The 26,329-nt window shown below is 40.0% G+C and overlaps 1 protein-coding gene across 1 annotated transcript; it reads left to right on the top strand.

Moving 5' to 3' along the window:
- The first annotated feature begins 23,600 nt into the window (after window positions 1-23,600).
- LOC132712182 (vomeronasal type-2 receptor 26-like) lies at window positions 23,601-25,902 on the top strand. Its single transcript, XM_087883550.1, has 3 exons — window positions 23,601-23,684; window positions 24,076-24,205; window positions 24,998-25,902. Exons 1-3 carry the CDS (start codon window positions 23,601-23,603, stop codon window positions 25,900-25,902), a joined length of 1,119 nt encoding a protein of 372 aa, XP_087739676.1.
- The last annotated feature ends 427 nt before the right edge of the window (window positions 25,903-26,329 follow it).

Here is a 26,329-nt window from a genome sequence, read left to right as displayed (position 1 = left end):
AAAATATTTGTATATTGAATATTTGTATAATATTCAAATATAATATATTTGAATATTTGTATAAAATGTGTGTATGTAGCTATCATTCTTGTAAGACCGGAATTGTAGAAGCCATGATAATAATGTCCAATGATAAAGAAAATGTATTGTCATTTGGGGGATGGAGCTGAATATTTGATGTTACTTCTGATTGCTTAGATCTCCATCATTTAGCTTCTCAGATATAGATCCATCTCCTAGGCTGATGGCCATGATATCATGATAGAAATCAGGATGTCCTATGTGTGGTGTTCAGCCAATTAGTCCAGGTGTCTTTTCTTTCAGGTTCTTCCCTATCTGAGGAACATCAAGTTCAACAACAGTGCTGGAGAGGAAGTCTCCTTTTCAGAAAGTACATTGGTGTCTGATTGTTATGATCTTCTCAACTGGCTTTTCCTCCCCAATCAATCTTTTGTCCCCATGAAAGTTGGGCAAATAGATTCCACAGCTTCCCAAGGACAAGATTTCACCATTAACTCCGATGAAATCATCTGGGCCACAAAGGTGAGCTGGAAGGAAACGTTATAAATTCAGCAAAAGATTCATTCATTCCAGAGGATGCACAGCACTGGGAAACCATTACATTCAGGAATGTGATGAAAAAAATATGCTTTTGAGTTGAACACATTTGAGATTTGATTTCTGAAATGTTCAAGATGGGGTAAGATTGGGAATAATTCCTGCTCGAAACCCTGGACACCATAAAAGCAGGCAGGAATGATTTCCATGGACCGTTTCCATTCAGTTGGATCCTCACGATTCTTTCTTTTAGAAAAGCTGTAGCTCCATGTCACAAACCTTCCTTGGCAGTTTGAGGTCCCAGTTCTAATCTCCAGAGTCCATTGGTGGGTCAGGATTGCATTGGCTTATCCTGGTTTCTGGTAAACCATTTCTTTTGAAGGCGTTCTAAAGATGGAAAGAGCAACGTACAAATGAATAAATGAAGCACATTCACTGCTGGGGCCACCTACAGTATCTCTCTTCTCTTTTTTAGAAGGTGCCCTTTGCCAGGTGTGGCATGAAGAGATGCCATGCAGGAGAGAAAAGAAGCGTTCCAGAAGGAAAGCCGGTTTGCTGCTACCAATGTGACCCTTGTCCAGAAGGAACCATTTCTAATCAGACAGGTAGACTCACTTTAAATGTAGCTCTTCCAGGATCAAGAAAACCAGGGGAAAATATTAATTTTGGAAGGATTTACATGCTTCAGTATATTCGTACTTTTCAGCAGACCCTCTCAATTCATGACTCTAAATTGTACTACTCCATAGGCCACTTTTCTTGCCCCTCAGAAATTTAATACAGGTTGGTGACAGGATTCCAAGTAATACACCCATACGAAGCAAAACTCCAAAGCAGGTAGATTCCTCAAAGTATAGCTTTATTGGATATACCATATTGGCACAGATCTGGTGAAAACTGACTCTGATTGTTCCTACAGTTTACACGTAATTAAAAGTAAAAGTTTATCATTTTCTCAAAGCAATCCAGTCACATGGTCCAATCATGTTGCTGCCTGATTGCCTGTTGAGAAGTATTTTGTTTTGGCTACAAAATCCCAGCTATCTAAAATCCCCGCTCCTTATCCCTCAGCTCCAGTGTGACAACACCGAAGCTGTCAAAAATGGCTTCGGTCAGCTCAGCTTCAGGGTTGACAGTTGGTTTTGGAGCACAATTCATGGGTTCCCTACAAGTCTTTCTACTCCTACTTTTACATCCCATCAGTAAAACAAGACCCCAATCTTTTTGTGAAAGAATGCGGAGTGAGATTCTTTAGCTTTAATTAGAAGGTTTAGTTTTTATTAAGAACCTGCTTCTTCTATCAGAACAGTGGATATCACAGGAAATTCATAGGCCTGTCTGACACAGAGCAGATGCATCTATCTATGTCTGCTAACCCTTCCCTCAAAAAAGTTTGAATGAGTTGATTTGAAACATAAAGCAAAGACATTGAGCCAGAGAGCCAGTTTTTCTGGCTAATCTCTTCCCTGTCAGCATTCCAGAACCCCCCCCCCCAGCTCCAAGAAAAGACTCTGAGAAGCATTTTCAAAGTTCTGTTTACTAGAATAGGTAAACTGGCAGATCTGGAAAAACCCAAATCTGAGAGGTCCGGGTTTTCCCTCAGTAAATCAAAACTCCCAAAACCATCCCCTTAGTCAATCACATGCTCCAATCTACCGCCGTCCCATCTCGAGACATCACTCCGACCACTCCTTCTCCAGATGCAGGATTGCCCTGACCTTGACTGACAGGAAGAATGCTAATATATCTAAAGACAACCCCTCTACTAACCCCCCCCCTACTTTCCTACACATGAGAAGGTGGCAGCATGGAAGTTTCCGGGGTAATATGGCTTCCAAAGCTGACATTCCCAGCATTGTCAGTATAGATGGATGATTTGCCCTTGTTGATTCACCATGAAATTCACACTGACTTTTGATTTCAGATGCAGCTCACTGTGACCCCTGCCCAGAAAACCAATATCCAAACAAGGAGAAGGATCACTGCATTGACAAGAAGATCCACTTCCTTGCCTATCAAGACAGCCTGGGATACACTTTAGTTTCTCTCGCTGTTTCTCTCTCTGTGATCACATTGGCAGTTCTAGTGATTTTCCGTAAAAATCACAACACACCAATTGTCAAGGCCAACAACAGAAATCTCACCTACATCCTCCTGGTCTCCCTCCTGCTCTGCTTCCTCTGCTCCTTCCTCTTCATTGGTCGACCTGTGAAGCTCACTTGTCTCTTCCGACAAACTTCCTTTGCCATTCTCTTTTCCCTTGCAGTGTCCTCTGTGTTGGGAAAAACTGTCATGGTGGTTCTGGCCTTCATGGCCACCAAACCAGGAAACAGGACAAGGAAACTCTTAGGAAAACCTCTGACCAATTCCATTGTCTTAGCCTGTCCCCTGGTCCAAGCAGTTCTTTGTGCCACCTGGCTGGGCACCTCCCCTCCATTTCCTAACTTTGACTTCCACTCTTTAGTAGGAGAGGCCATCTTGGAATGTAATGAAGGCTCAGCTTTGATGTTTTATGTTGTTCTCATCTATCTGGGTTTCCTGGCCCTTGTGAGTTTCTCTGTGGCCTTTCTGGCTAGGAAATTGCCTGATAGTTTTAACGAAGCAAAGTTCATTACTTTTAGTATTCTGGTTTTTTGCAGTGTTTGGATCACCTTCCTCCCCACTTACCTGAGCACCAAAGGGAAGTCCATGGTGGCCGTGGAAATCTTCTCCATCTTGGCCTCTGGGGCTGGTCTTTTGGCTTGCATCTTTTTCCCCAAATGCTATATTATCCTATTTAAACCCAAGCTGAATTGTAGAGAGAATATAATGAGGCACAAGGAACTGTGATTATAATCCCTGATTACAAATATGAAACACATTTATATTGACATCGAATTTACACACAGGTGACTCCAGCTGGTTTACAACATTAAAAATCACAACATAAAAACCAATTAAAATGCCTCATTCCACCCTCATTTATGCAGGGATTATGAGGTTACATTTTGATTTTGGACATTTTTCAAATTCATCTCATTTCTTTAAAACAGAGGAAATGATGGAGGACTTGTCCCTTAAACAATTGGAAATCAAGTGATGTGAGTAATCTCAGAATGTCTGTTAATCTGCAACAATCACCCACTTTTTTCATTAATGCTAGTTGTCCCAAAGATCAACTTGATAATAAATATTGATAGTGTATATCTGGATATTAGTTTCCAAAATGATAGTTTCTCATTTAATTAATTTTAATCAAAATATATATTTAAGAATATGTTGGGTTTGTTTCACTCTCAGTGTTTTTAACCTTGTTCCCTTCCACTGATTCCTTTGCTGAATTTTCTACTGAAATTTTCTTTCAGTTGACTATTAGAGATTTTTTTTTAATTCTAGCATTGAAATGAACCATATTGTTTTATTCTCTGTTATGTTAATTGAGAAACATAGTTTATTAATAAATAAGATCATGTGAAATTGATATTCATGGATATTTTCCTGCTCTTGCTCCCTTCTTAATATTTCTTCCAAATATTACAAAGAAGGAAGGTGGATGGATGGATGGATGGATGGATGGATGGATGGATGGATGGAAGGAAGGAACGAAGGAAGGAAGGAAGGAGGGAGGGAGGGACGGAGGAAAGAAGGAAGGAAGGAAGGAAGGAAGGAAGGAAGGAAGGAAGGAAGGAAGGAAGGAAGGAAGGAAGGGTGAAGTTAAAGGCAATGCATTGTGAGTAGTAAGAAAGATATGGTTGTGTGATATTCTCTTGGTTATTTAATGAACTTACAGGTAAGAATACAGGACATGCTTAACGGTTGGTTATTTGGACCTGCAAATGTCTGTTTACTCTTATATACAGTGGACACTATGGTCTCTGAGAACTCAAATGATTTGCTATAAATGTTCATAGATTTGGTATATATATTCTCACTATGGGTAAGTATTTGGAAGGTAATATACACAACATGGTTATGATTTATGGGGAAATGGAATGAACAAGAAGCAAAAAAAAAAATGGAATGAACAGCTTTAAGGAAGCCCTTGTCAGACAGCTGCACAATCTCTGTGTCCCAGTGACTTCCTGGACCAATTCAGTCTTTATAACAGAAGGGAAAATGAAGGGAACAATGATAAGGTCTGCAAATAGGTGCAGAAAGATAGAAATGATTCAACAGAGGGAAAAAGGCTGATGATCAAAATCAGAATAGAGGTGGAAGGGACCTTAAAGGTCTTCTGGTCCAGCCCCCTCCCCCACTCAAGCATGAGATCCTACACCATTTCAGACACATGACTCTCCAGTCTCTTCTTCAAAACCTCCAGTGATGAAGCACCCACAACGTCTGAAGAAAAGCTGTTCCATTGGTTAATTGTCCTCACTGTGAGGAAGTTTCTCTTTTTTAAGTTCTATGGGAGAAGTTAGTGTTTAATTTCATCCCCCGAAATGTTCGTATTCATAAACCACTTACTCCATCCAGTTGATATGATTGTCCAGACTTACTAGGGTACAACTGATTGTCAAGGGCCACCATCCCCACCATCCCCATGAAGACATCCCCATGCTTAGTTTCACATAATTCAAATACCCAACTTCACTTTGACTCTCAACTGCATCTGATCTGTGGATTAACAACAAGAGTCCTAAAATCATTTTTCTTTATCTGGTGTATTGCTCAGTACATAGGAAAATTGTTTTTCCTTGTGATTATCAGGAGAATGGTAATTTCTAATGTATCCCCTATGGATTTCTACCCATGAAGATCTTCCGACATAAAACCTGCTTCAAATTATATATTCGGAGTTCTCCTGGTGGGAGCAGAACATGTCACCTTGTCTTGTGTTGGGAAGAGGCAACTTCAGGGTTTGGTGAGACTTGTCTGTCCTTAGTATCCTCCTTGATCACAGACCATACACAGGTAACAGGAAGCACAGTTGAATATAAATTTGCTTTGGGGGCCATTCAGGTGGCACAGACTATCTCTCTTGTGCTAAAGCTCTGCTGAGATTTCAAGGGCTCCCTGCAATTCAACCTCTGAACACACAAAACACCCTTTTGATTTCTGATCTAGGAGGAAAGGTGAGAAGAATGACTGGGCTGCCTCTCCTCCTCCTGCTGCTGCTCTTCTGGCTCCTGCCTCCAACTTCTGCTAAGAAGATGCAAACTAGGTGTGTGTTGAGAAACACTGTACACACTACGAGAGACTTTTACAGGCCTGGTGATTTCATTGTTGGTGGGAATTTTCCCATTGGAACTGTATATAAATTCAACTTTAAATCCTTTAAAAAAGACCCATCTTCATTTCGGGAGAATATTTTGTAAGTTTCACCTAAAGGGGAAACAGGTAAATAATTATTTGGTTTGTTCAAGGACTCTTTTCAGAAATATTTGTTCTAGTGATGTTTGCAATGCCCTGGCATAGTTCAGATGTTTGTGCTTTTCTCAATAAAGAACTCATAAAATAGGCTAGAATTCTCAATCTTTCCAGTTCCCTTCAACCTCTTCATCAATGACGTGGACGAGGGGATAGATGGGGAACTGATCAAATTTGCAGATGACACCAAGCAGGCAGGAATAGCAAACACTCCAGAAGATAGGCTCAAGATACAGAAGGATCTTGACAGACATGAACATTGGGCGCTATCTAACAAAATGTAATTCAACAGTGAAACAACCAAGATTCTACATTTAGGGAAGAAAAACAAAATGCACAGGTACCGTATATGTGGTACATTGCTCAATAGAAGTAACTGTGAGAGGGATCTTGGGGTCCTAGTGGACAATCACTTAATTATGAGCCAGCCGTATGCTGCAGCTGCCAAGAAAGCCAACACAACCCAAAAGAATTTGGGACGTTTTTAAAAATGACACCAGCACACACAAAATTTCCATAAAATTTCCCTGATGATTTTCTCACTATAGAGTCAAACCCAAGAACTACCAGCAGTTCGTAGCTTTGATATTTGCAGTCACAGAGGTCAACAAGGATCTGGTTCTCCCCCCCAACATCACCCTTGGCTTCCACATCTATAGTAATTTTCAGACTCAGATGGAGATTTCCTCAAACAGCCTCTCCCTTCTCTCCACAAGAGGCCAAATGATTCCTGGTTACAAATGTGACAGGCAGCATCCTCTGCTCTCTGTCATCGGAGATCTCAACCCCAGATCCTCAAGGCAGATGGCCTCTATCTTCAGCACCTTCAAGGTCCCACAGGTAAAAGGGCCTCATTGGATAGAGTATGGGATAGACAAACAACAAAGCACACAGTGAAGCTAAAGGTGGAAAAGGGGTTTGGGGGGACCTATATTTATATTTTTGTGTCGAGATATGTTTTTATAGAAGCCAAAAGTGCTAGATAATGAGATATATTGAAATGTGGCATTTGTCAAGAGGAATTGCTTCCTAATCTATTCTTCATAAAAGTAGTGTAGTTAGAATATTCTCTGTATTAATTTGACATTCCCTTGGCTTTTGACACATCATCACCAGGCAAAATACATAACCTCTTCTTCCTAATATGTAAGCCTTCTTCCTTACAAGGCCAGAAAATTAAGCTTGTCACTCAAAGTGAGCCAGGTTGGGCAATAATCCACATAATGGTGACCCTTAAAATTTACTCTATCAAGAAACTCACTTTCTCCAGCTAGGTGTTGGCTTTGAGTTCACTCAGGGAGAGAGAAGAGTTTATCCTTCCTTCTTCTGGATTAATCCCAGTGAATTTGCTCAGTATGTGGCTTTAGTGCAGCTGCTCCTGTATTTCCAATGGAACTGGGTTGGGCTGGTAGCCCCTGAAGATGACAGAGGAGAACATTTCGTCTCAACACTGACGCCAATGCTCCAGGAGAAGGAGATCTGCGTGGCCTTCACTGAAAAGTTGAAATCAAATTTTCTTAATACTCCAAAGTTGAAAATACTGCATATTTCAGAGACTTGGTCTAAAGCTGAAGTGATTGTTCTATTTGGAGACTCCAATAGCATTAGAAATGTACAGGTGACAATGAGTATCTATGAACATTTGAGAAAGACATCATTTCGGAGAGTTTGGATCTTAACTTCCCATTGGAAACTTAGTGTGGTCAGTATTCAAGACGTATCGAAAGCAGTAAAGCCCTTCCATGGGGCTTTGCATTTAAGGCCCCACGCTGGGGATGTCTCAGAATTCAGTCATTTCCTCCTGTCTTTAGACCCTTTGAAGCCACAAGGTGACATCTTTCTCCTATTATGTTGGGAAAAGTTGTTTGGCTGCAGGACCCACAAACCAGGCAGGATCGTTCCAAAGGGGAAGAAACAATGTACAGGAAGAGAGAATTTACAAAGTTTACCTTCTTACGTTTTTGAAACAAGCATGGAAGGAGAAAGTTACAACATCTACAATGCCATTTATGCTGTGGCACACGCATTACATGCAATGCATGGATCTGGAGCACAACCAACCATGATGAGGCTTGGAAAGAGGATCTCAAATATTCAATCATGGCAGGTAACCCCAATGACTTTTTATTTGATCCACAGATCAAATAAATGATAGGTAGTTGTCTAGGTAGAAAATTACCTCTATGCATTTCTTGATCTATATGTAAAATGTATCTAAGAAGAGATTAAGATAGCAATTATTGAAAATTATCATTGGAATTAAGTGAGAGGTATTTGTTCATATTAATGTTCATTATTATGGCTAAGAATTATTTCTGAGTCCGCTCCATTTTTTTTTAGTATGCTGTTTCTTGTACTGCCTTCTTTGTTGAGTTGAATCTTTGTCAACTTCAGCATATGGGGAAGAACTCATCTTGGTCCTACTGGATTCCTGATCTAAAATTCATCAGACTTTTCATCATCAAAGGCTAAATTATTCCTCTCTAGACAGTAAAGTGATAAACCAGGGCAGGACAAACCTTCTACAAGAAACCCACTTGGTCAGATCTACTTCTTTGCAAGCTACACTTTCTCTATTTCTAGAGAAAGTCTATCTTGCATTTGTCATTTACAAAACTATGGGCCCAAATAAAACTGAAAATGTAGCTTGCCAAGTATCACAGAGCAAAACTACACAATGTAATTTCGAATATGGCAGAAAAATGTTTGTATGTAGCTATCATTCTTGTAAGGCTGGAATTGAAGAAGCCATGATACTAATGTCCAATGATAAAGAAAATGTGTTGTCATTGAAGTTGAATATTTGATGTTACTTCTGATTACTTAGATGTCCATCAAGGGAACTCATTTAGCTTCTCTGATATAAACCCAACTCCGAGGCTGATGACCATCACCTTATGAAGGAAACCAGGATGTCCTATGTGTGGAGTTCAGCCAATTAGTCCAGGTGTCTTTTTCTTTTTTCCAGATTCTCCCCTCTCTGAGGAACATCAAGTTCAACAACAGTGCTGGAGAGGAAGTCTCCTTCTCAGAAAGTGGATTGGTGTCTACTCGTTATGATCTACTCAACTGGCTTTTCCTCCCCAATCAATCTTTTGTCCCCATGAAAGTTGGGCAAATAGATTCCACGGCTTCTCAAGGACAAGATTTCACCATTAACTCCGATGAAATCATCTGGGTCACAAAGGTGAGGTGGAAGGAAACATTATAAATTCAGGATTCATTCACTCCATGGGATGCACAGCACCCTTTCCACTGGGAAACCCGTTAAATTCAGGGATTTGATGAAAAAATATGCTTTTGAGTTGAACACATTTGAGACTTGACTTATAATTCTTTCTTTTAGAAAAGCTGTAGCTCCATGTCACAAGCCTTCATTTACGTTTTGAGGTCCCAGTTCCAGTCTCCAGCATCCATTAGTGGGTCAGGATTGCATTGGCCTGACTCCCTCTGGAGTTTATCCTGGTTACTGGTAAACCATTTCTTTTGAAGATGTTCTAAAGATGGAAAGAGCAATGTACAAATGAATAAATGAAGAATAATCTTTGCTGAGCCACCTGCAATATCTCTCTTCTCTTTTTTAGAAGGTGCCCTTTGCCAGGTGTGGCATGAAGAGGTGCCTGGCAGGGGAGAGGAGGAACGTTCCAGAGGGCAAGCCAGTTTGCTGCTACCAATGTGACCCTTGTCCAGAAGGAACCATTTCTAATCAGACAGGTAGCACATTTAAATGTAGATCTTCCAGGATCAAGGAAACCATTCAATGGAAAAGTGTTAATTTTGGCATCAGCTTGGTAGGATTTATATACTTCAATATATTCATATTTCTTTTCAGCAGACCCTATCAATTCATGAATCTAAACTTAATTTAAATTTAATACAGGTGGGTGTCAGGGTTCCGAGTAATTCACACATATCAAGCAAAACTCCAAGCAGGTAGATTCCTCAAATAATAGCTTCATTGGATATATCATATTGGAACAGATCTGGTGAAAACCGACACTGAAGATTCCCATGGTTTTCACCTAATTAAAAGTAAAAGTTTGTCACTTTCTCAAAACAATCACAGTGCTGTCTAGTTGCCTGGTGACTTCACTCCACCTTCCTCTGAATACATTCTCTGAGAATGTCCTTGGTTCCCAAGAGAAAGTATTTTGTTTTGGCTATCAAAATCCCAGCTATCTAAAATCCTGCCTCCCTATCCCTCAGCTCCAGTGTGAAACATTGAAGCTGTCAAGATGGCTTTGGTTAGGTCAGCTTCAGTTGATTTTGGAGCACAATTCATGGGTTCCCTACTAGGCTTTCCACTCCTACTTTTACATCCCATCAGGAAAACCAGACACCAATCTTTCTGGGAAAGAATGGGATGTGAGATTCTAGCTTTAATCTTAATTAACAACCTGCCTCTTCTATCAGAACATTCGATGTCCCAAGTGATTTGTAGACCTGTCAGAGACAGAGCAGATCTGTCTACCTATATCTGCTAAACCTTTCCTGTAAATAAAAAAAGTTTGAATGAGTGGATTTGAAGTATAAAGAAGAGATGTTGAGCCAGAGAAGAGATCCATTTTTCTGGCTATTCCAAGCATTGTGGCAATCACTATATTTCTTTTGAAGTTTGGATCATGGCTCATGAATTAATTAGGGCATCTTTCAGAAACTTGACACCTTGTCAGTATGGATGGATGATTCACCCTTGTTGATTCACCAAGAAATTCACACTGACTTTCGATTTCAGATGCAGCTCACTGTGACCCCTGCCCAGAAAACAAATATCCCAACAAGGACAAGGACAACTGCATTGCCAAGAAGATCCATTTCCTTTCCTATCAAGACAGCCTGGGATACATTTTAGTTTCTCTCGCTCTTTCTCTCTCTGTGATCACATTGGCAGTTCTGGTGATTTTCCGTAAAAATCACAACACACCAATTGTCAAGGCCAACAACAGGGATCTCACCTATGTCCTCCTGGTCTCCCTCCTGCTCTGCTTCTTCTGCTCCTTCCTTTTCATTGGTCGACCTGGGAAGCTCACCTGTCTCTTCCGACAAACTGCCTTTGCCATTCTCTTTTCCCTGGCTGTTTCGTCCATTTTGGCAAAAACTGTCATGGTGGTTCTGGCCTTCATGGCCACCAAGCCAGGGAACAAGACAAGGAAACTCTTAGGAAAACCTCTGACCAACTCCATTGTCTTAGCCTGTCCCCTGGTCCAAGCACTTCTTTGTGCCACCTGGCTGGGAACCTCTCCTCCATTTCCCAACTTTGACTTCCACTCTTTAGTAGGAGAGGCCATCTTGGAATGTAATGAAGGCTCAGCTTTCATGTTTTCCACTGTCCTCTCCTACATGGGTTTTCTGGCCCTCATCAGTTTCACGGTGGCCTTTTTGGCTAGGAAATTGCCTGACAGCTTTAATGAAGCCAAGTTCATTACTTTCAGCATGCTGGTCTTTTGCAGTGTTTGGATCTCCTTTCTCCCTACCTACCTGAGCACCAAAGGGAAGTCCATGGTGGCCGTGGAGATCTTCTCCATCTTGGCCTCTGGGTCTGGTCTCTTGGCTTGTATCTTTTTCCCCAAATGCTACATTATCCTATTTAAACCAAATCTCAATTGTAGAGAGAATATAATGAGACATAAAAATCTCTGATGTATATGGGGATGTATGTTTAATTTTGACATTTTAGTTTTTGATTTTTAAAATAAATGATGAGAGAGGTGCTTTTTCCTTAAATAATTCTAAATCAAGTGATGTGCTAATCACAAATTTCTAATAATCAGCAACAAACACCCATCCTTTTATTTTTCATTAATGCCAGTTCTTCCCAGGGAGGCCCCATGATCAACTTGGAAATAAATGATAATAAGGTAAAGATGTTGTTATTACTTTCCAACATGCCTGTTCTCTTTTTTTAATCTGATTGGCTATAAAAATGTGTTGTGTTCACTATTAGTGTTTTTAAGACTTTTTTTCCAATAGATTAGCAAGGGTTTGCCTTTTCCTGCTAATTTTTTCATTCAATTGGCCATTAGTTTTTTTAAAAGGTATGGAGTTTATATGAACCATACTCTTTTAATTTCTATTAACTTAAGTGAGAAAGCTACATTTTTCATCAATAAGATCATGTGATTATTTTCTGGCCCCAGCTTTTCATACCTTATTTATTCTTTGTGACTGTTATGAAGATGGAAGGATGGATGGATGGATGGATGGATGGATGGATGGATGGATGGATAGATAGATAGATAGATAGATAGATAGATAGATGAATACATCATGGCTTGTTCTTTCTTGAACAAATAATTAAACAATTGATTACTGAGTAGGGAGGAAGACCTTGTTTTATGATACTCTCTGATTTCTTTAAAGAAATTAGAGATAAGAGGTCAGGAAATACTTTAAAAAGTGGTTATTTGAGAAGACAAATGTCTTCTACTACTATATGCAGATGATATCTAAGGACTCGAATCATTTCCAAAAATCGTTCCATAGATAGATATACATCCTTGTTATGAGTATGCATTTGAAAAATTATATATCAAAAACCAAGATAGCTGTGTTTGACAGAGAAATTGATATGAACTGTTCACAAGAACACTTTTCATTTTGTTCCAGTGACTGTCTGGAAGAATTCAGTCTTTAGGAAGTGTGTGTGTGTGTGTGTGTGTGTGTGTGTGTGTTATGGCATACAATCAAGATGGGGAAATTGGAGGACTTAAAAACAGTGGTGAAATCCAATTTTTTTTATTACCGGTTCTTTGGGTGTGACTTGGTGGACGTGGCAGGAGGAGGATACTGCAAAATCTCCATTCTCTCCCCACTCCTGGGGGAAGGATATGGCAAAACCTCCAATCCCACCCCATTCTGGGGCCAGACAGAGATGGTATTTGCTGGTTCTCCAAACTGCTCAAAATTTCCGCTATTGGTTCTCCAGAACCTGTCAGAACCTGCTGGATTTCACCCCTGCTTAAAAGGCATGGAAATGAATTTAGAAACATAGAGGGTTCTTGGTTCTGAGGAATGAACTTGATGAAAAAATGAACATGTTAGCAGGAGATTGATAAAGTCATGGTTGGAGGGAGTTAAAGGGAATCTCCCAAAAGAATAGCTATTTTTTTATTAGTTGGTGGTGTGTACATTTATTCAAACAATGGCTGTCTGCAAGTAGGTGTAAGATCCTGTGGGGCAGTTTGATGCTGGGATGTCAGAACTGCCACTCAAAAGAAAAAGCACCTCCTTCCTTAAATTGGGGGAGGGGTGTAGAGGGGAGGGGAAGGTGTGTGTAGAAGTGTAAATCTGACAAGTGTTCCCAGCACTACCATTCATAAATGTTCCAAGGACCAAATGACACTTTTTGAAATTCTTATTTGTAATATTGACGATGCTCCCAGATAACAGGGACCCTCAGTGGAATAAAACAAATTGATTAATAAATTTTTGAAAAAGTAGGCATATTGCATACTGGATGAAAATTGGCTGTGGGGATTCCAAATAATAGATCCATTGCAAGCAAAAACTTAAAGGCAGGTGGAATCCAAAATAAGAATAGCTTTATTGGAAAGATCATATTGGCACATATCTGGTGAAAACCAGCTCTGAGGGGCCTTTTGGTCTTCACCGAATTAAAAGTAAAAGTCCTTTGCTCCAGTGTGGCAGCACTGAACCCAGAGGTGGGCTGTTGCCTGGTCAGACCAGCTCAGGGGAACTGGTAGTTCTGACCACCGGCTGGGCCCACCCACCGTCCCTAGCACTATTCTGTCCTATATTGCTAACACTCTGGCTCACTGGCCCCACCCGCACAGCCCAGCTGAGTTCCACGCCTCGCCTGCTGTACTCACTGCGGCTGCCTAAAAAGACTTCCAGGGAGTTTGAAGCAGCGCACAAGCGAGGAAGGTGAACATTTCTGGTGAACCGGTTGTTAACATATGTGCAGCCCACCTCTGACTGAACCCTCAAGATGGCTTCAGCCAGATCAGCTTCAGGGTTGACATTGGCCAGTACGATGGGATCACTTACTTGAGGAGCGGGATAGCCACAACCTCCTTGAGAGATGCAGGAACAACATCTCTCTCACGGATGAATTTATGCTTGATCCAGTTCCGTTCCTGGTCTGATCCCAATAATAGAGACTTTCTGCTTCCAACCTTTCTTCTTGCCTTCATTTTCTTTGTTGATTTTGGGGCATTCAGACTCTCCACAGCTCAATATCATCCTTTTGAACAAATCGAAGCTTTACAAAAAACTACCATCACTAACATCTGCTTTTGGAGGAGGAGCTGAGAGTCCAGGAAGACACCCAGAGTGCACAGCAGTCCTAAGCAAGTCATGCAAGATCAAAGATCCAGTGTCCTCAGTGCTGGGAGGACCAATCATCCACAGCTGCTTGATTCTACTAGGATTAAAATGGAGACTGTTCCTCCCCATTCAATAGGCTTCGGGTACTAGGGCAAAATCTTGACCTCATTGCTTGGTCAATCAATGGTTGTATAATTGAATACCCTCAGGGTAAGGGTGATACTTGACTTTGAAACGAGAAGGACTCATTGAGGTACCTTGAAAACCAGAGGTTGGGGCTCAGTGTCTCCCCTCCAACTAACACTGAATGGAAAGAGCTCCAGGGAATGGAGAGAACCACATAATACCATGGACACACTCCTATTACCTCTGCCAATCCAGACGTTTGCCATTTGGTGACGGTGTCTTTCCCACACCAGTTCACAATTCTGAAGACCTGCTTCCCAAGACAAATACAGCAGGCAAACTTTTCTGATTCCAACTCATTGTTGGAAACTCTTCACATAGAGTTTATTTCAACCTAATACCTTGAGAAATTCTCTTGCCAACTATTAAGTTCTATCGGAAGAATTAGTGTCTAATTACGTCACCTGCCATGTTAGTATTTATAAACCACTTATTCCATCCAAGTGTTGGTATGATTGCCCAGACTTACTAGGATTCAATTGATTGTCAAAGGCCACCATGCCCCATCAACACTTATACTATCCAAACAACCTATGGAAGAGGCCAAACTCCACCTTGTGTGCACATGCTCAGTTTCACATGACTCAAATACACAATTCCACCTTGATTGTCCAGTGCATCTGATCTGTGGATTAATAATAGGAAATCCAAACTCATTTTTCTCTATCTGGTGTATTGCTCAGTAAATAAGAAAATTGCTTTTCCATGCAATTATCAGAAGAACAGCAATCTCTAATGTATCCCCTATGGATTTCTACCCACAAAAATCTTCCAAGTTGAAACCTGCTTTAAATTAAATACTCGGAGTTCTCCCAGTGGAGGCAGGACATGTCACCTTGCTTTGTGTTGTGAAGAGGCAACTTCAGGGTTTGGTGAGACTTGTATTGCCTTAGTATCCTCTTTGGTCACAGACCATACACAGGCAACAGGAAGCATGGTTGAATATAAATTTGCTTTGGGGGCCATCCAGGTGGCACAGACTATCTCTCTTGTGCTAAAGCTCTGCTGAGATTTCAAGGGCTCCCTGCAATTCAGTCTCTGCACACACAAAACACCCTTTGGGTTCCTGATCTAGGAGGAAAGGTGGGAAGAATGTCTGGGCTGCCTCTCCTCCTCCTGCTGCTGCTGCTCTTCTGGCTCCTGCCTCCAACTTCTGCTAAGAAGATGCAAACTAGGTGTGTGTTGAGAAACACTTTACACAGTACGAGAGACTTTTACAGGCCTGGTGATTTCATTATTGGTGGGAATTTTCCCATTGGAACTGTATATAAATTCAACTTTAAATCCTTTAAAAAAGACCCATCTTCATTTCGGGAGGAGATTTTGTAAGTTTCACCTAATTATTTGGTTTGTTCAAGGACTCTTTTCAGAAATACTTGTTCTAGTGATGTTTGCAATGCCCTAGCGTAGTTCAGATGTTTGTGCTTTTCTCAATGAAGAACTGATAAAATAGGCTAGAATTCTCAATCTTTCCAGTTCTCTTCAATATCTTCATCAATGACTTGCACGAGGGGATAGATGGGGAACTCATCAAATTTGCAGATGACACCAAGCAGGCAGGAATAGCAAACACTCCAGAAGATTGGCTGAAGATACAGAAGGATCTGGACAGACCTGAACATTGGGCGCTATCTAACAAAATGAAATTCAACAGTGAAAAAAGCAAGGTTCTACATTTAGGGAAGAAAAACAAAATGCACAGGTACCATATATGTGGTACATTGCTCAATAGAAGTAACTGTGAGAGGGATCTTGGGATCCTAGTGGACAATCACTTAATTATGAGCCAGCCGTATGCTGCAGCTGCCAAGAAAGCCAACACAACCCAAATGAATTTGGGAATTCCTCCTACAAAGGACGTTTTTAAACATGACACCAGCACACACAAGCTTTCCTTAAAATTTCCCTGATGATTTTCTCACTATAGAGTCATACCCAAGAACTACCAGCAGTTAGTAGCATTGGTATTTGCAGTCACAGAGGTCAACAAGGATCTGGTTCTCCTCCCCAACATCACCCTTGGCTTCCACATCTATAGCAATTTTCAGACTCAGATGGAGATTTCCTCAAACAGCCTCTCCCTTCTCTCCACAAGAGGCCAAATGATTCCAGGTTACAAATGTGACAGGCAGCATCCTCTGCTCTCTGTCATCGGAGATCTCAACCACAGATCCTCAAGGCAGATGGCCTCCATCTTCAGCACCTTCAAGGTCCCACAGGTAAGAGGCCTCATTGGATAGAGTATGGGGTAGACAAATAACACACAGTGCAGCTAAAGGTGGAAAAGGGGTTTGCGGGGACCTATATTTATATTTTGTGTGTTTTTATAGAAGTCAAAAGTGATAGATAATGAGCTATATTGAAATGTGGTATTTGCCAAGAGGAATTCCTTCCTAATCTATTCTTCATAAAAGTAGTGTAGTTAGTATATTCTCTGTATTAATTTGACATTCCCTTGGCTTTTGACACATCATCACCAGGCAAAATACATAACCTCTTCTTCCTAATATGTAAGCCTTCTTCCTAACAAGTCCAGAAAATTAAGCTTGTCACTCAAAGTGAATCAGGTGGGGCAACAATCCACATAATGGTGACCCTTAAAATTTACTCTATCAAGAAACTCACTTTCTCCAGCTAGGTGTTGGCTTTGAGTTCACTCAGGGAGAGAGAAGAGTTTATCCTTCCTTCTTCTGGATTAATCCCAGTGAATTTGATCAGTATGTGGCTTTAGTGCAGCTGCTCCTGTATTTCCAATGGAACTGGGTTGGGCTGGTAGCCCCTGAAGATGACAGAGGAGAACGTTTCGTCTCAACTCTGACGCCAATGCTCCAGGAGAAGGAGATCTGCGTGGCCTTCACTGAAAAGTTGAAATCAAATTTTCTTAAAACTCCAAAGTTGAAAATACTGCACATTTCGGACACTTGGACTAAAGCTGAAGTGATTGTTCTATTTGGAGACTCCAATAGCATTAGAAATGTACAGGTGACAATGAGTATCTATGAACATTTGAGAAAGATATCATTTCGGAAAGTTTGGATCTTAACTTCCCATTGGAAACTTAGTGTGGTCAGTATTCAAGACATATCGAAAGCAGTAAAGCCCTTCCATGGGGCTTTGCATTTAAGGCCCCACACTGGGGATCTCTCAGAATTCAATCATTTCCTCCTGTCTTTAGACCCCTTGAAGCCACAAGGAGACATCTTTCTCCTATTATGTTGGGAAATGTTGTTTGGCTGCAGGATCCACAAACCAGGCAGGATCTTTCCAAAGGGGAAGAAACAATGTACAGGAAGGGAGAATTTACAAAGTTTACCTTCTTACGTTTTTGAAACAAGCATGGAAGGTGAAAGTTACAACATCTACAATGCCATTTATGCTGTGGCACAAGCATTACATGTAATGCATGGATCTGGAGCACAACCAACCATGATGAGGCTTGGAAAGAGGATCTCAAATATTCAATCATGGCAGGTAATCCCAGTGACCTTTTTATCTGATCCACAGATCAAATAAATGATAGGTAGTTGTCTAGGTAGAAAACTACCACTAGGCATTTCTTGATCTACTGATTAAATATCTGTATTTAAAATGTACCTAAGAAGAGATTAAGATAGCAATTATGGAAAACTGTCATTTGAATTAAGTACCGGTAAGAGGTTTTTGTTTGGTTTTTTTATTGAAAAGTTTTAAAAATTTTTACAAACATTTCCCCTTCTCCCTCCCTGCTCCCCTTCCAACCCTCCCCTTCCCCTCCCTCTCCCCCCCCACTTCCCAGAGCAAAATACAGGGTATAACATTTGACAATCATAAGCTAACGTAAGCTAATTATCAATAGTCTCCTATCCCCCTTTTGAACTTTTAACTCCCCTTTTACTAAACTAAATTTAAGTACTTTATAAAATCTCTTTGATCATTCATAAACTATTTGAAATTTTTTAGTCCGATATTTGCCTTGAATATAATCAATCCATCTTTTCTATTCTAACATATATTTCTCATTTGAATGGTCCTTTAGATATGCTGAAATTTTCACTGTTTCTGCTAAATTTACTACTTTTAATGTCCATTCTTGAATAGTAGGTAAACCTTCCTTCTTCCAGTACTGCGCCACCAAAAGTTATTAAGTTCAGAATCAGATTAATCTCTATAGCCGTACAATCTGTAATGATACCTCACAAAAACAACTGTGGAGTAAACTTTATCCTTTTTAAAAAATATATTTTGAATAATCCACCATATTTTTATCCAAAATGCTTTAACTTTTTTACAAGTCCACCAAACATGAAAATAGGTAGCATCAACACAATCACATCTCCAACATTTGGGTTGTAAGTTTGGATACATACAAGCTAACTTTTTAGGATCCAAATGCCATCTACAAAACATTTTATAAAAATTTTCTCTCGAATTTTGAGCTTGTGTCAATTTTACATTTCTTACCCAGATCCTTTCCCATGTTTCCATCATTATTGGTTCCTCAAAATTTTGTGCCCATTTTATCATACAATCTTTAACTAACTCTGTCTCTGAGTCTATTTCTATCAAAATATTATACAACCTTTTTATATGCATTCTACTCTGGTCCCTAATTTGTTTTATCAAATTTTCTTCACTTTGTATAACACCAATTTTCTGGTCTTTTTTCCATCTATTCTGCAGCTGTACATATTGAAACCAGGTTTGAATTGCCCTTTCCTCTCTTAGTACATTCAAAGGCTTTAACTGTAGTACATTTCTTTCTGTAAACAGAAGTTCTTTATAAGTAGTTACATCCTGTCTTTGTTCTATATTTTCTATCGCATGTCTGGGTACTACCCACATGGGTATCTTGCCATTCAATTTATATTGGTATTTTTTCCAAACACGCAGGAGGGCATTCCTTAGTATATGACTTTTAAAAGTCCTATCCACCTTCTTCTCATAGACTAAGTAGGCATGCCAACCATACAGCAAATCATACCCTTCAATATTCAGTATTCTTTCATCTGTTAAATTAATCCAATCACTAATTGCTGACAAAACAGCTGCTTCATAGTACAATTTTAGATTGGGCAATTTCAAACCTCCTCTTTCACGTGTATCCTGCATTATTTTTAATTTAACTCTCGGTCTCTTCCCTGCCCAAACAAAATTGTTAACGCCTCTCTGCCATTCCTCCAGATTTGCATCCTTTTTAAGTATTGGTATCATTTGAAAAAGAAATAGAAACTTGGGCAGAACATTCATTTTAACTGCTGCTATTCTTCCTAACAAAGACAGTTGTAATTTTTTCCATTTATCCATCTCTATCTGTATTTTATGCCATAACAATTCATAATTATACTTGAATAATTTCCCATTTGACATTGTAATAAAAATTCCTAAGTACTTAACCTTTTTCACTATCTCGCATCCTGTTACTCTTTCCATTTCTTCTTTTTGATTTGTATTTATATTCTTAACTATCATCTTTGTTTCCCCTATATTTATTTTAAACCCTGACACTTGACCCTATTGCCTAATTATCTCCATCAAACCTGTAACTGAATTTACTGGTTGGGTTAAAGTTACAACCAAATCATCTGCAAATGCTCGTAGTCTATAATCATGTTGCCTGATCTTTAATACCCTGTATGTTATCCGCCTCCCGTATTTTATTCAGCAATACTTCCAAAGTTAAAATAAACAGTAGTGGAGACAAGGGACATTCCTGTCTTGTTCCTTTCTCAATTTTAAAGATTTCTGTGAGACTACCATTAACTATTATTTGTGCTGTTTGTTTCTAGTATATTGCCTTAATAGATTGTATGAAATGCTCTCCCAACTGCATCTTTTGTGCTACTTTTACTAAAAACTGCCAATTCAATCGATCAAACGCTTTCTCTGCATCCAAAAACATAAGCACTGCAGGGACTTGGTTGTTCTTCCCCAAATACTCCAGTATATTAACAATTTGTCTTACATTGCTTTTCATTTGTCTCCCTTGTATAAATCCAGTTTGATCTTTGTGAATCACTTGTTGCAAACTGACATTAATCTATTTGCCAAAATTTTTGCAAAGATCTTATAATCTGTATTAAGCAATGATATGGGTCTGTAATTTTTGGGTTGACTATGATCTTGATCTTTCGGGATCAGAGAAATAAAAGCTGTTCTCCAGGATGGTGGCACTTCTCCTCCCCATTGTATTTTAACAAATAACTCCTTAAGAGGTTCTACCATTTCTAATTGAAAATTTTTATAATACAGTGCTGTCAAACCATCTGTGCCAGGAGCCTTTCCACTTTTTAATTGTTTAATTGCCAAAAGTATTTCCTCAGTGGTTATTAATACATTCAGTCTTTCCCTTTGTTCATCAGTAATTGCAAGAATATTTTCCTTCTGCAAATATCTCTCTATATCATTACCTTGTATATTATCACCAGCATATAACCTCGTATAAAAGATGGTGGGTTTCCAGCCTTTAGTATGGTAGTGTAAAAACTCTTGCCTTCCAAACTGAGTTGAGACGATGTCTCTCACCCAAATAATTCACCACGAATCCGGCTGGAGCTTCCCATCTGTATTGCAACTGACGCCTTCTAAGTTCATCAATTAAAAATGCATAGTCCTTTCGAGATCTCAACATTTTGGGGGGAATTTCCTTCATTACTGAAACCTCCTGTCCTGCCACTTGAAGTTTCTTCTTATGAGAGACTTGTAAAACTCCATTTCTTGTTCTCCTTGTAACAAAGTAAATCACAATATCTCTTGGTAGTTGTCTCTGTCTGGCAATCCATGAATTAATGCAATAAATTTTGTCTATTTGCCAGTCACACTCTGCTTTAGACTCTCCAGTAAACTGAGCAAGGGCTTGTGCAAAAGTCTCTCTGAGATTTTCCTGGTTATTTTCTTTCAAGCCTCTGACCCTCACTGCCCATTCCATTGCTCTGTATTGTGTCATTATGAGTTCTGCTTCCACCTTTTCCATCTTGTTTTGAGCCTCTCCCAATTTAGCTTCCACATTCAAATTAAACTGATCAATTTCATTCACCCTTTCTTCCAATGATGTAACATGACCCACCAGTCCCTTAAATGCTTCCACAATATCTTCTCTTATTGCATCATTTTGGGTTTAAATTGTTTCTTTAATTTCAAGTAATTCCTCAGACACTACTTTAATTTTTTCCTCAAAACAGAGTGTGATTTTTTCTTCCAAATCAGTAGACAAATCAGTAGACCGTTTCTTTAAAGCTCCCTGAAGAACTTCAACTGTCAGTGTTTGTGTGTCTGGTGAGGCTAACAAAAACTGCATTTTTGATGTTTGAGCTGGAGAAGTCCCCACACTTTTAGTCACAACAGTTTTTATTTGCTTCGCAGCCATCTCCAAACTGCACTTTCCCACCAGCCACTCAGCAGAACCAACAGATCTTCTTAATCTCAGTCCTTAATAATTATTATGGCTTATTGATAAATCAATATTGTATTCTTTAATTTCCAATTCTCAAAAATACCCCAAAAAGTCTTTTAAGATGTACTGACAGTGTTAACGAGCGTTAATGAGCGTTAACAAGCACTTTCTCTTTTAACTTTCGGTTTCACGCCCTTAAGCAACTCAGCGCCATCTTTTTTAAGCTTTCTCCCATCTCAAGCTCCGAAGGAAGTGGTAGTTTATTAGCGTTAAAGTTTAGTACTTGCAGTTGTGATTCCTCCTGTCTTGCTCTGCCTGCTTTCAATCCAATCGATGTGAATTCATTTAGTTAACAGGGGTGGTCACGGCGCCTTGTTCTGTTAAAAAACAGACATGTCCCGGATCCGGAGCTTCTTCAGATGCTTGGAGAGCTCTCACCCTCTACGCCCCAGGATTAATCCTGGAGGTCTTGGGGAGCTCTACCCACACCTGCCTGCTCGCCTTCCCCTCTTCTCCCGAGGGGAAAGTTCCGAGCCGCTAGAACATCTGATTTTCGCTGCTCTAGTGGCTTTACAAGATCGCGGGGGTTAGCGCTCCAAAGGGAGCTGCCGCCGACGCCTGCGGTGCACCCAGAAGCCTCGAGGTTTTTGTTGAAAAGAGATAGATGGCGGAAAAAGAGAATTAAACCAAACTGATTGTTCATAAGAGCAAAGAGCTTCCTAGAAGTTCCTGGAAGGACATCAGTGGTTGCCTGAGAGTGTGCCATTTCTTGTACTGCTTTGTTTGTTGGGTTAAGCTTCTGTCAAGCTCAGCATGTGCAGAAGAACCCAACATGGTCCTAATCTGAGTGCATTTGTGGAAGATGCTTCGACAGGTCAGTTGAAGTCCTCGTCAGCATGGTAGAACCTCCTGGTTTTCTCTCAGTAGATAGCCTGAATCCAATCTATAAAAAGACATATTAAGTATGGCAGTACTTAATATTGTAAATATTAAAGTATTTAATATTTAATACTTTATTAAATATTAAGTAATATCAGTTCATATTAAGGTTGATTATTGTGTCTTAGAATTATTTGTGAGTCCACTCCATTTTTTTAGTATGCCATTTCTTGTACTGCCTTCTTTGTTGAGTTAAGGTTCTGTCAACTTCAGCATATGCAGAAGAACTCAACTTTACTGGGTTCCTGATCTGAAATTCATCAGACTTTTCAACATCAAAGGCTAAATTTTTCCTCTCTAGACAGTGAAGTGATAAATCAGGGCAGGACAAACCTTCCACATGGCCCCCATTTGGTCAAATCTACTTCTTTGCAAGCTACACTTTCTTTATTTCTAGAGAAAGTCTAGCTTGCATTTGTCATTTACAAAACTATGGGCCCAAATAAAACTAAAAATGTAGCTTACCAAGTATCACAAAGCAAAACTACACAATGAAATTTGGAATATGGCATTAAAATGTTTGTATGTAGCTACCATTCTTGTAAGACTGGAATTGAAGAAGCCATGATACTAATGTCCAATGATAAAGAAAATGTGTTGTCATTCAAGTTGAATATTTGATGTTACTTCTGATTACTTAGATTTCCATCAAGGGGACTCATTTAGCTTCTCAGATATAGACCCTCTCCTAGGCTGATGGCCATCACCTTATGAAGGAAACCAGGATGTCCTATGTGTGGAGTTCAACCAATCAGTCCAGATGTCTTTTTTTCCCCAGATTCTCCCCTATCTGAGGAACAGCAAGTTCAACAACAGTGCTGGAGAGGAAGTCTCCTTCTCAGAAAGTGGATTGGTGTCTACTCGTTATGATCTTCTCAACTGGCTTTTCCTCCCCAATCAATCTTTTGTCCCCATGAAAGTTGGGCAAATAGATTCCACAGCTTCCCAAGGACAAGATTTCACCATTAACTCCAATGAAATCGTCTGGGTCACAAAGGTGAGCTGGAAGAAAAAGTTGTAAATTCAGCAAAGGATTCATTCACTCCAGGAGATGCAAAACACCCTTTCACTGGGAAATCCATTAAATTCAGGAATTTGATGGAAAAACATGCTTTTGAGTTGAACACATTTGAGATTTGACTTATAATTCTTTCTTTTAGAAAAGCTGTAGCTCCATGTCACAAGCCTTCATTTACATTTTGAGGTCCCAGTTCCAGTCTCCAGCATCCATTAGTGGGTCAGGATTGCATTGGCCTGACTCCCTCTGGAGTTTCTGGTAAACCATTTCTTTTGAAGATGTTCTAAAGATGGAAAGAGCAATGTACAAATGAATAAATGAAGAATAATCTATGCTGAGCCACCTGCAATATCTCTCTTCTCTTTTTTAGAAGGTGCCCTTTGCCAGGTGTGGCATGAAGAGGTGCCAGGCAGGAGAGAGGAGAAGCGTTCCAGAGGGAGAGCCAGTTTGCTGCTACCAATGTGACCCTTGTCCAGAAGGAACCATTTCTAATCAGACAGGTAGCACATTTAAATGTTGATTGATATTCCAGGATCAAGGAAACCATTCAATGGAAAAGTGTTAATTTTGGCATCAGCTTGGTAGGATTTATATGCTTCAATATATTCATATTTCTTTTCAGCAGACCCTCTCAATTCATGAATCTAAACTTAATATAAATTTAATACAGGTGGGTGTCAGGGTTCCAAGTTGTTGAGTCCTCACAATTACGACTCCACTCACACAGGCTGTGTTGTCAGCCGACACGGATTGGTTGAGATGCGAGCAACTAAATTAGTGGGAAATTCCTGCTCATGTATTGGTTAGCACCATCTGACAGTTCGCTATTTAAGCAGCTGTCAGACGGCAACAGTTGTCTTTGTTGCTGCTAGGTGGAATTGCCTTGTTCTTGTTAGCGTTATGTGTTAGCAATAAAGTTGGTTTTCTCAGGAGCCAAGCCTCCGTCTTTGTCTGCCTGCCAGATCTTACACAAGTAATACACACATATCAAACAAAATTACAAGGCAGGTAAATTCCTCAAAGAATAGCTTTATTGGATATATCGTATTGGCACAGATCTGGCGAAAACTGACTCTGACGCTTCCCACGGTTTACACCTAATTAAAAGTTTGTCACTTTCTCAAAACAATCAGTCACATGGTCCAATCAAGGTGCTGTCTGGTTGCCTGTCGACATCACTGCATCTTCTTCTGACCAGGTGTGAGAATGTCCTTGGATCCCAAGAGAAAATATTTTGTTTTGGCGATCAAAATCCCAGCTATCTAAAATCCCCCCCTGACTTTCGATTTCAGATGCAGCTCACTGTGACCCCTGCCCAGAAAACAAATATCCCAACAAGGACAAGGACCACTGCATTGCCAAGAAGATCCACTTCCTTGCCTATCAAGATACCCTAGGATACATTTTAGTTTCTCTCGCTCTTTCTCTCTCTGTGCTCACATTGGCAGTTCTGGTGATTTTCCGTAAAAATCACAACACACCAATCGTCAAGGCCAACAACAGAGATCTCACCTACGTCCTCCTGGTCTCCCTCCTGCTCTGCTTCCTCTGCTCCTTCCTCTTCATTGGTCGACCTGGGAAGCTCACCTGTCTCTTCCGACAATCTGCCTTTGCCATTCTCTTTTCCCTTGCAGTGTCCTCCATCTTGGCAAAAACTGTCATTGTGGTTCTGGCCTTCATGGCCACCAAGCCAGGGAACAAGACAAGGAAACTCTTAGGAAAACCTCTGACGAACTCCATTGTCTTAGCCTGTCCCCTGATCCAAGCACTCCTTTGTGCCATCTGGCTGGTAACCTCTCCTCCATTTCCCAACTTTGACTTCCACTCTTTAGTAGGAGAGGCCATCTTGGAATGTAATGAAGGCTCTGCTTTAATGTTTTATGCTGTCCTCTCCTACCTGGGTTTTCTGGCCCTCATCAGTTTCACGGTGGCCTTTTTGGCTAGGAAATTGCCTGACAGCTTTAATGAAGCCAAGTTCATTACTTTCAGCATGCTGGTCTTTTGCAGTGTTTGGATCTCCTTCCTCCCCACCTACCTGAGCACCAAAGGGAAGTCCATGGTGGCCGTGGAGATCTTCTCCATCTTGGCCTCTGGGGCTGGTCTCTTGGGTTGTATCTTTTTCCCCAAATGCTACATTATCGTATTTAAGCCCAATCTGAATTGTAGAGAGAATATAATGAGGCATAAGAATCTCTGATTATAATCTCTGATTATCAATATGAAACATATTTATATTGATACCCAATTTACACACAGGTGTCTCCAGCTGGTTTACATTAAAAAATACAATATAAAAACCAATTAAAATGCCTCGTTCCACCTCCATTTATACAGGGATTGGGAGGTTTCGTTTTGATTTTGATTATTTTTCAAATTCATCTCACTTCTTTAAAAAAGAGGAAATGATGGAGGACTTGTCCCTTAAACAATTGGAAATCAAGTGATGTGAATAATCTCAGAATGTCTGTTAATCTGCAACAATCACCCACTTTTTTCATTAATGCTACTTGTCCCAAAGATCAATGATAATAAACATTGATATTGTATATCTGGATATTAGTTTCCAAAATGATAGTTTCCAAATGACATTTTATTAATTTTAATAAAAAGCATATTTAAGAATA

This window comes from Pantherophis guttatus, chromosome 1 (assembly GCF_059756535.1).
Source record: "Pantherophis guttatus breed Tessera chromosome 1, ASM5975653v1, whole genome shotgun sequence".
Classification (NCBI taxonomy): Eukaryota; Metazoa; Chordata; class Lepidosauria; order Squamata; family Colubridae; genus Pantherophis; species Pantherophis guttatus.
Note: the sequence above shows the minus strand (reverse complement) of the source record. Positions and strands in the feature narration are given on the sequence as shown.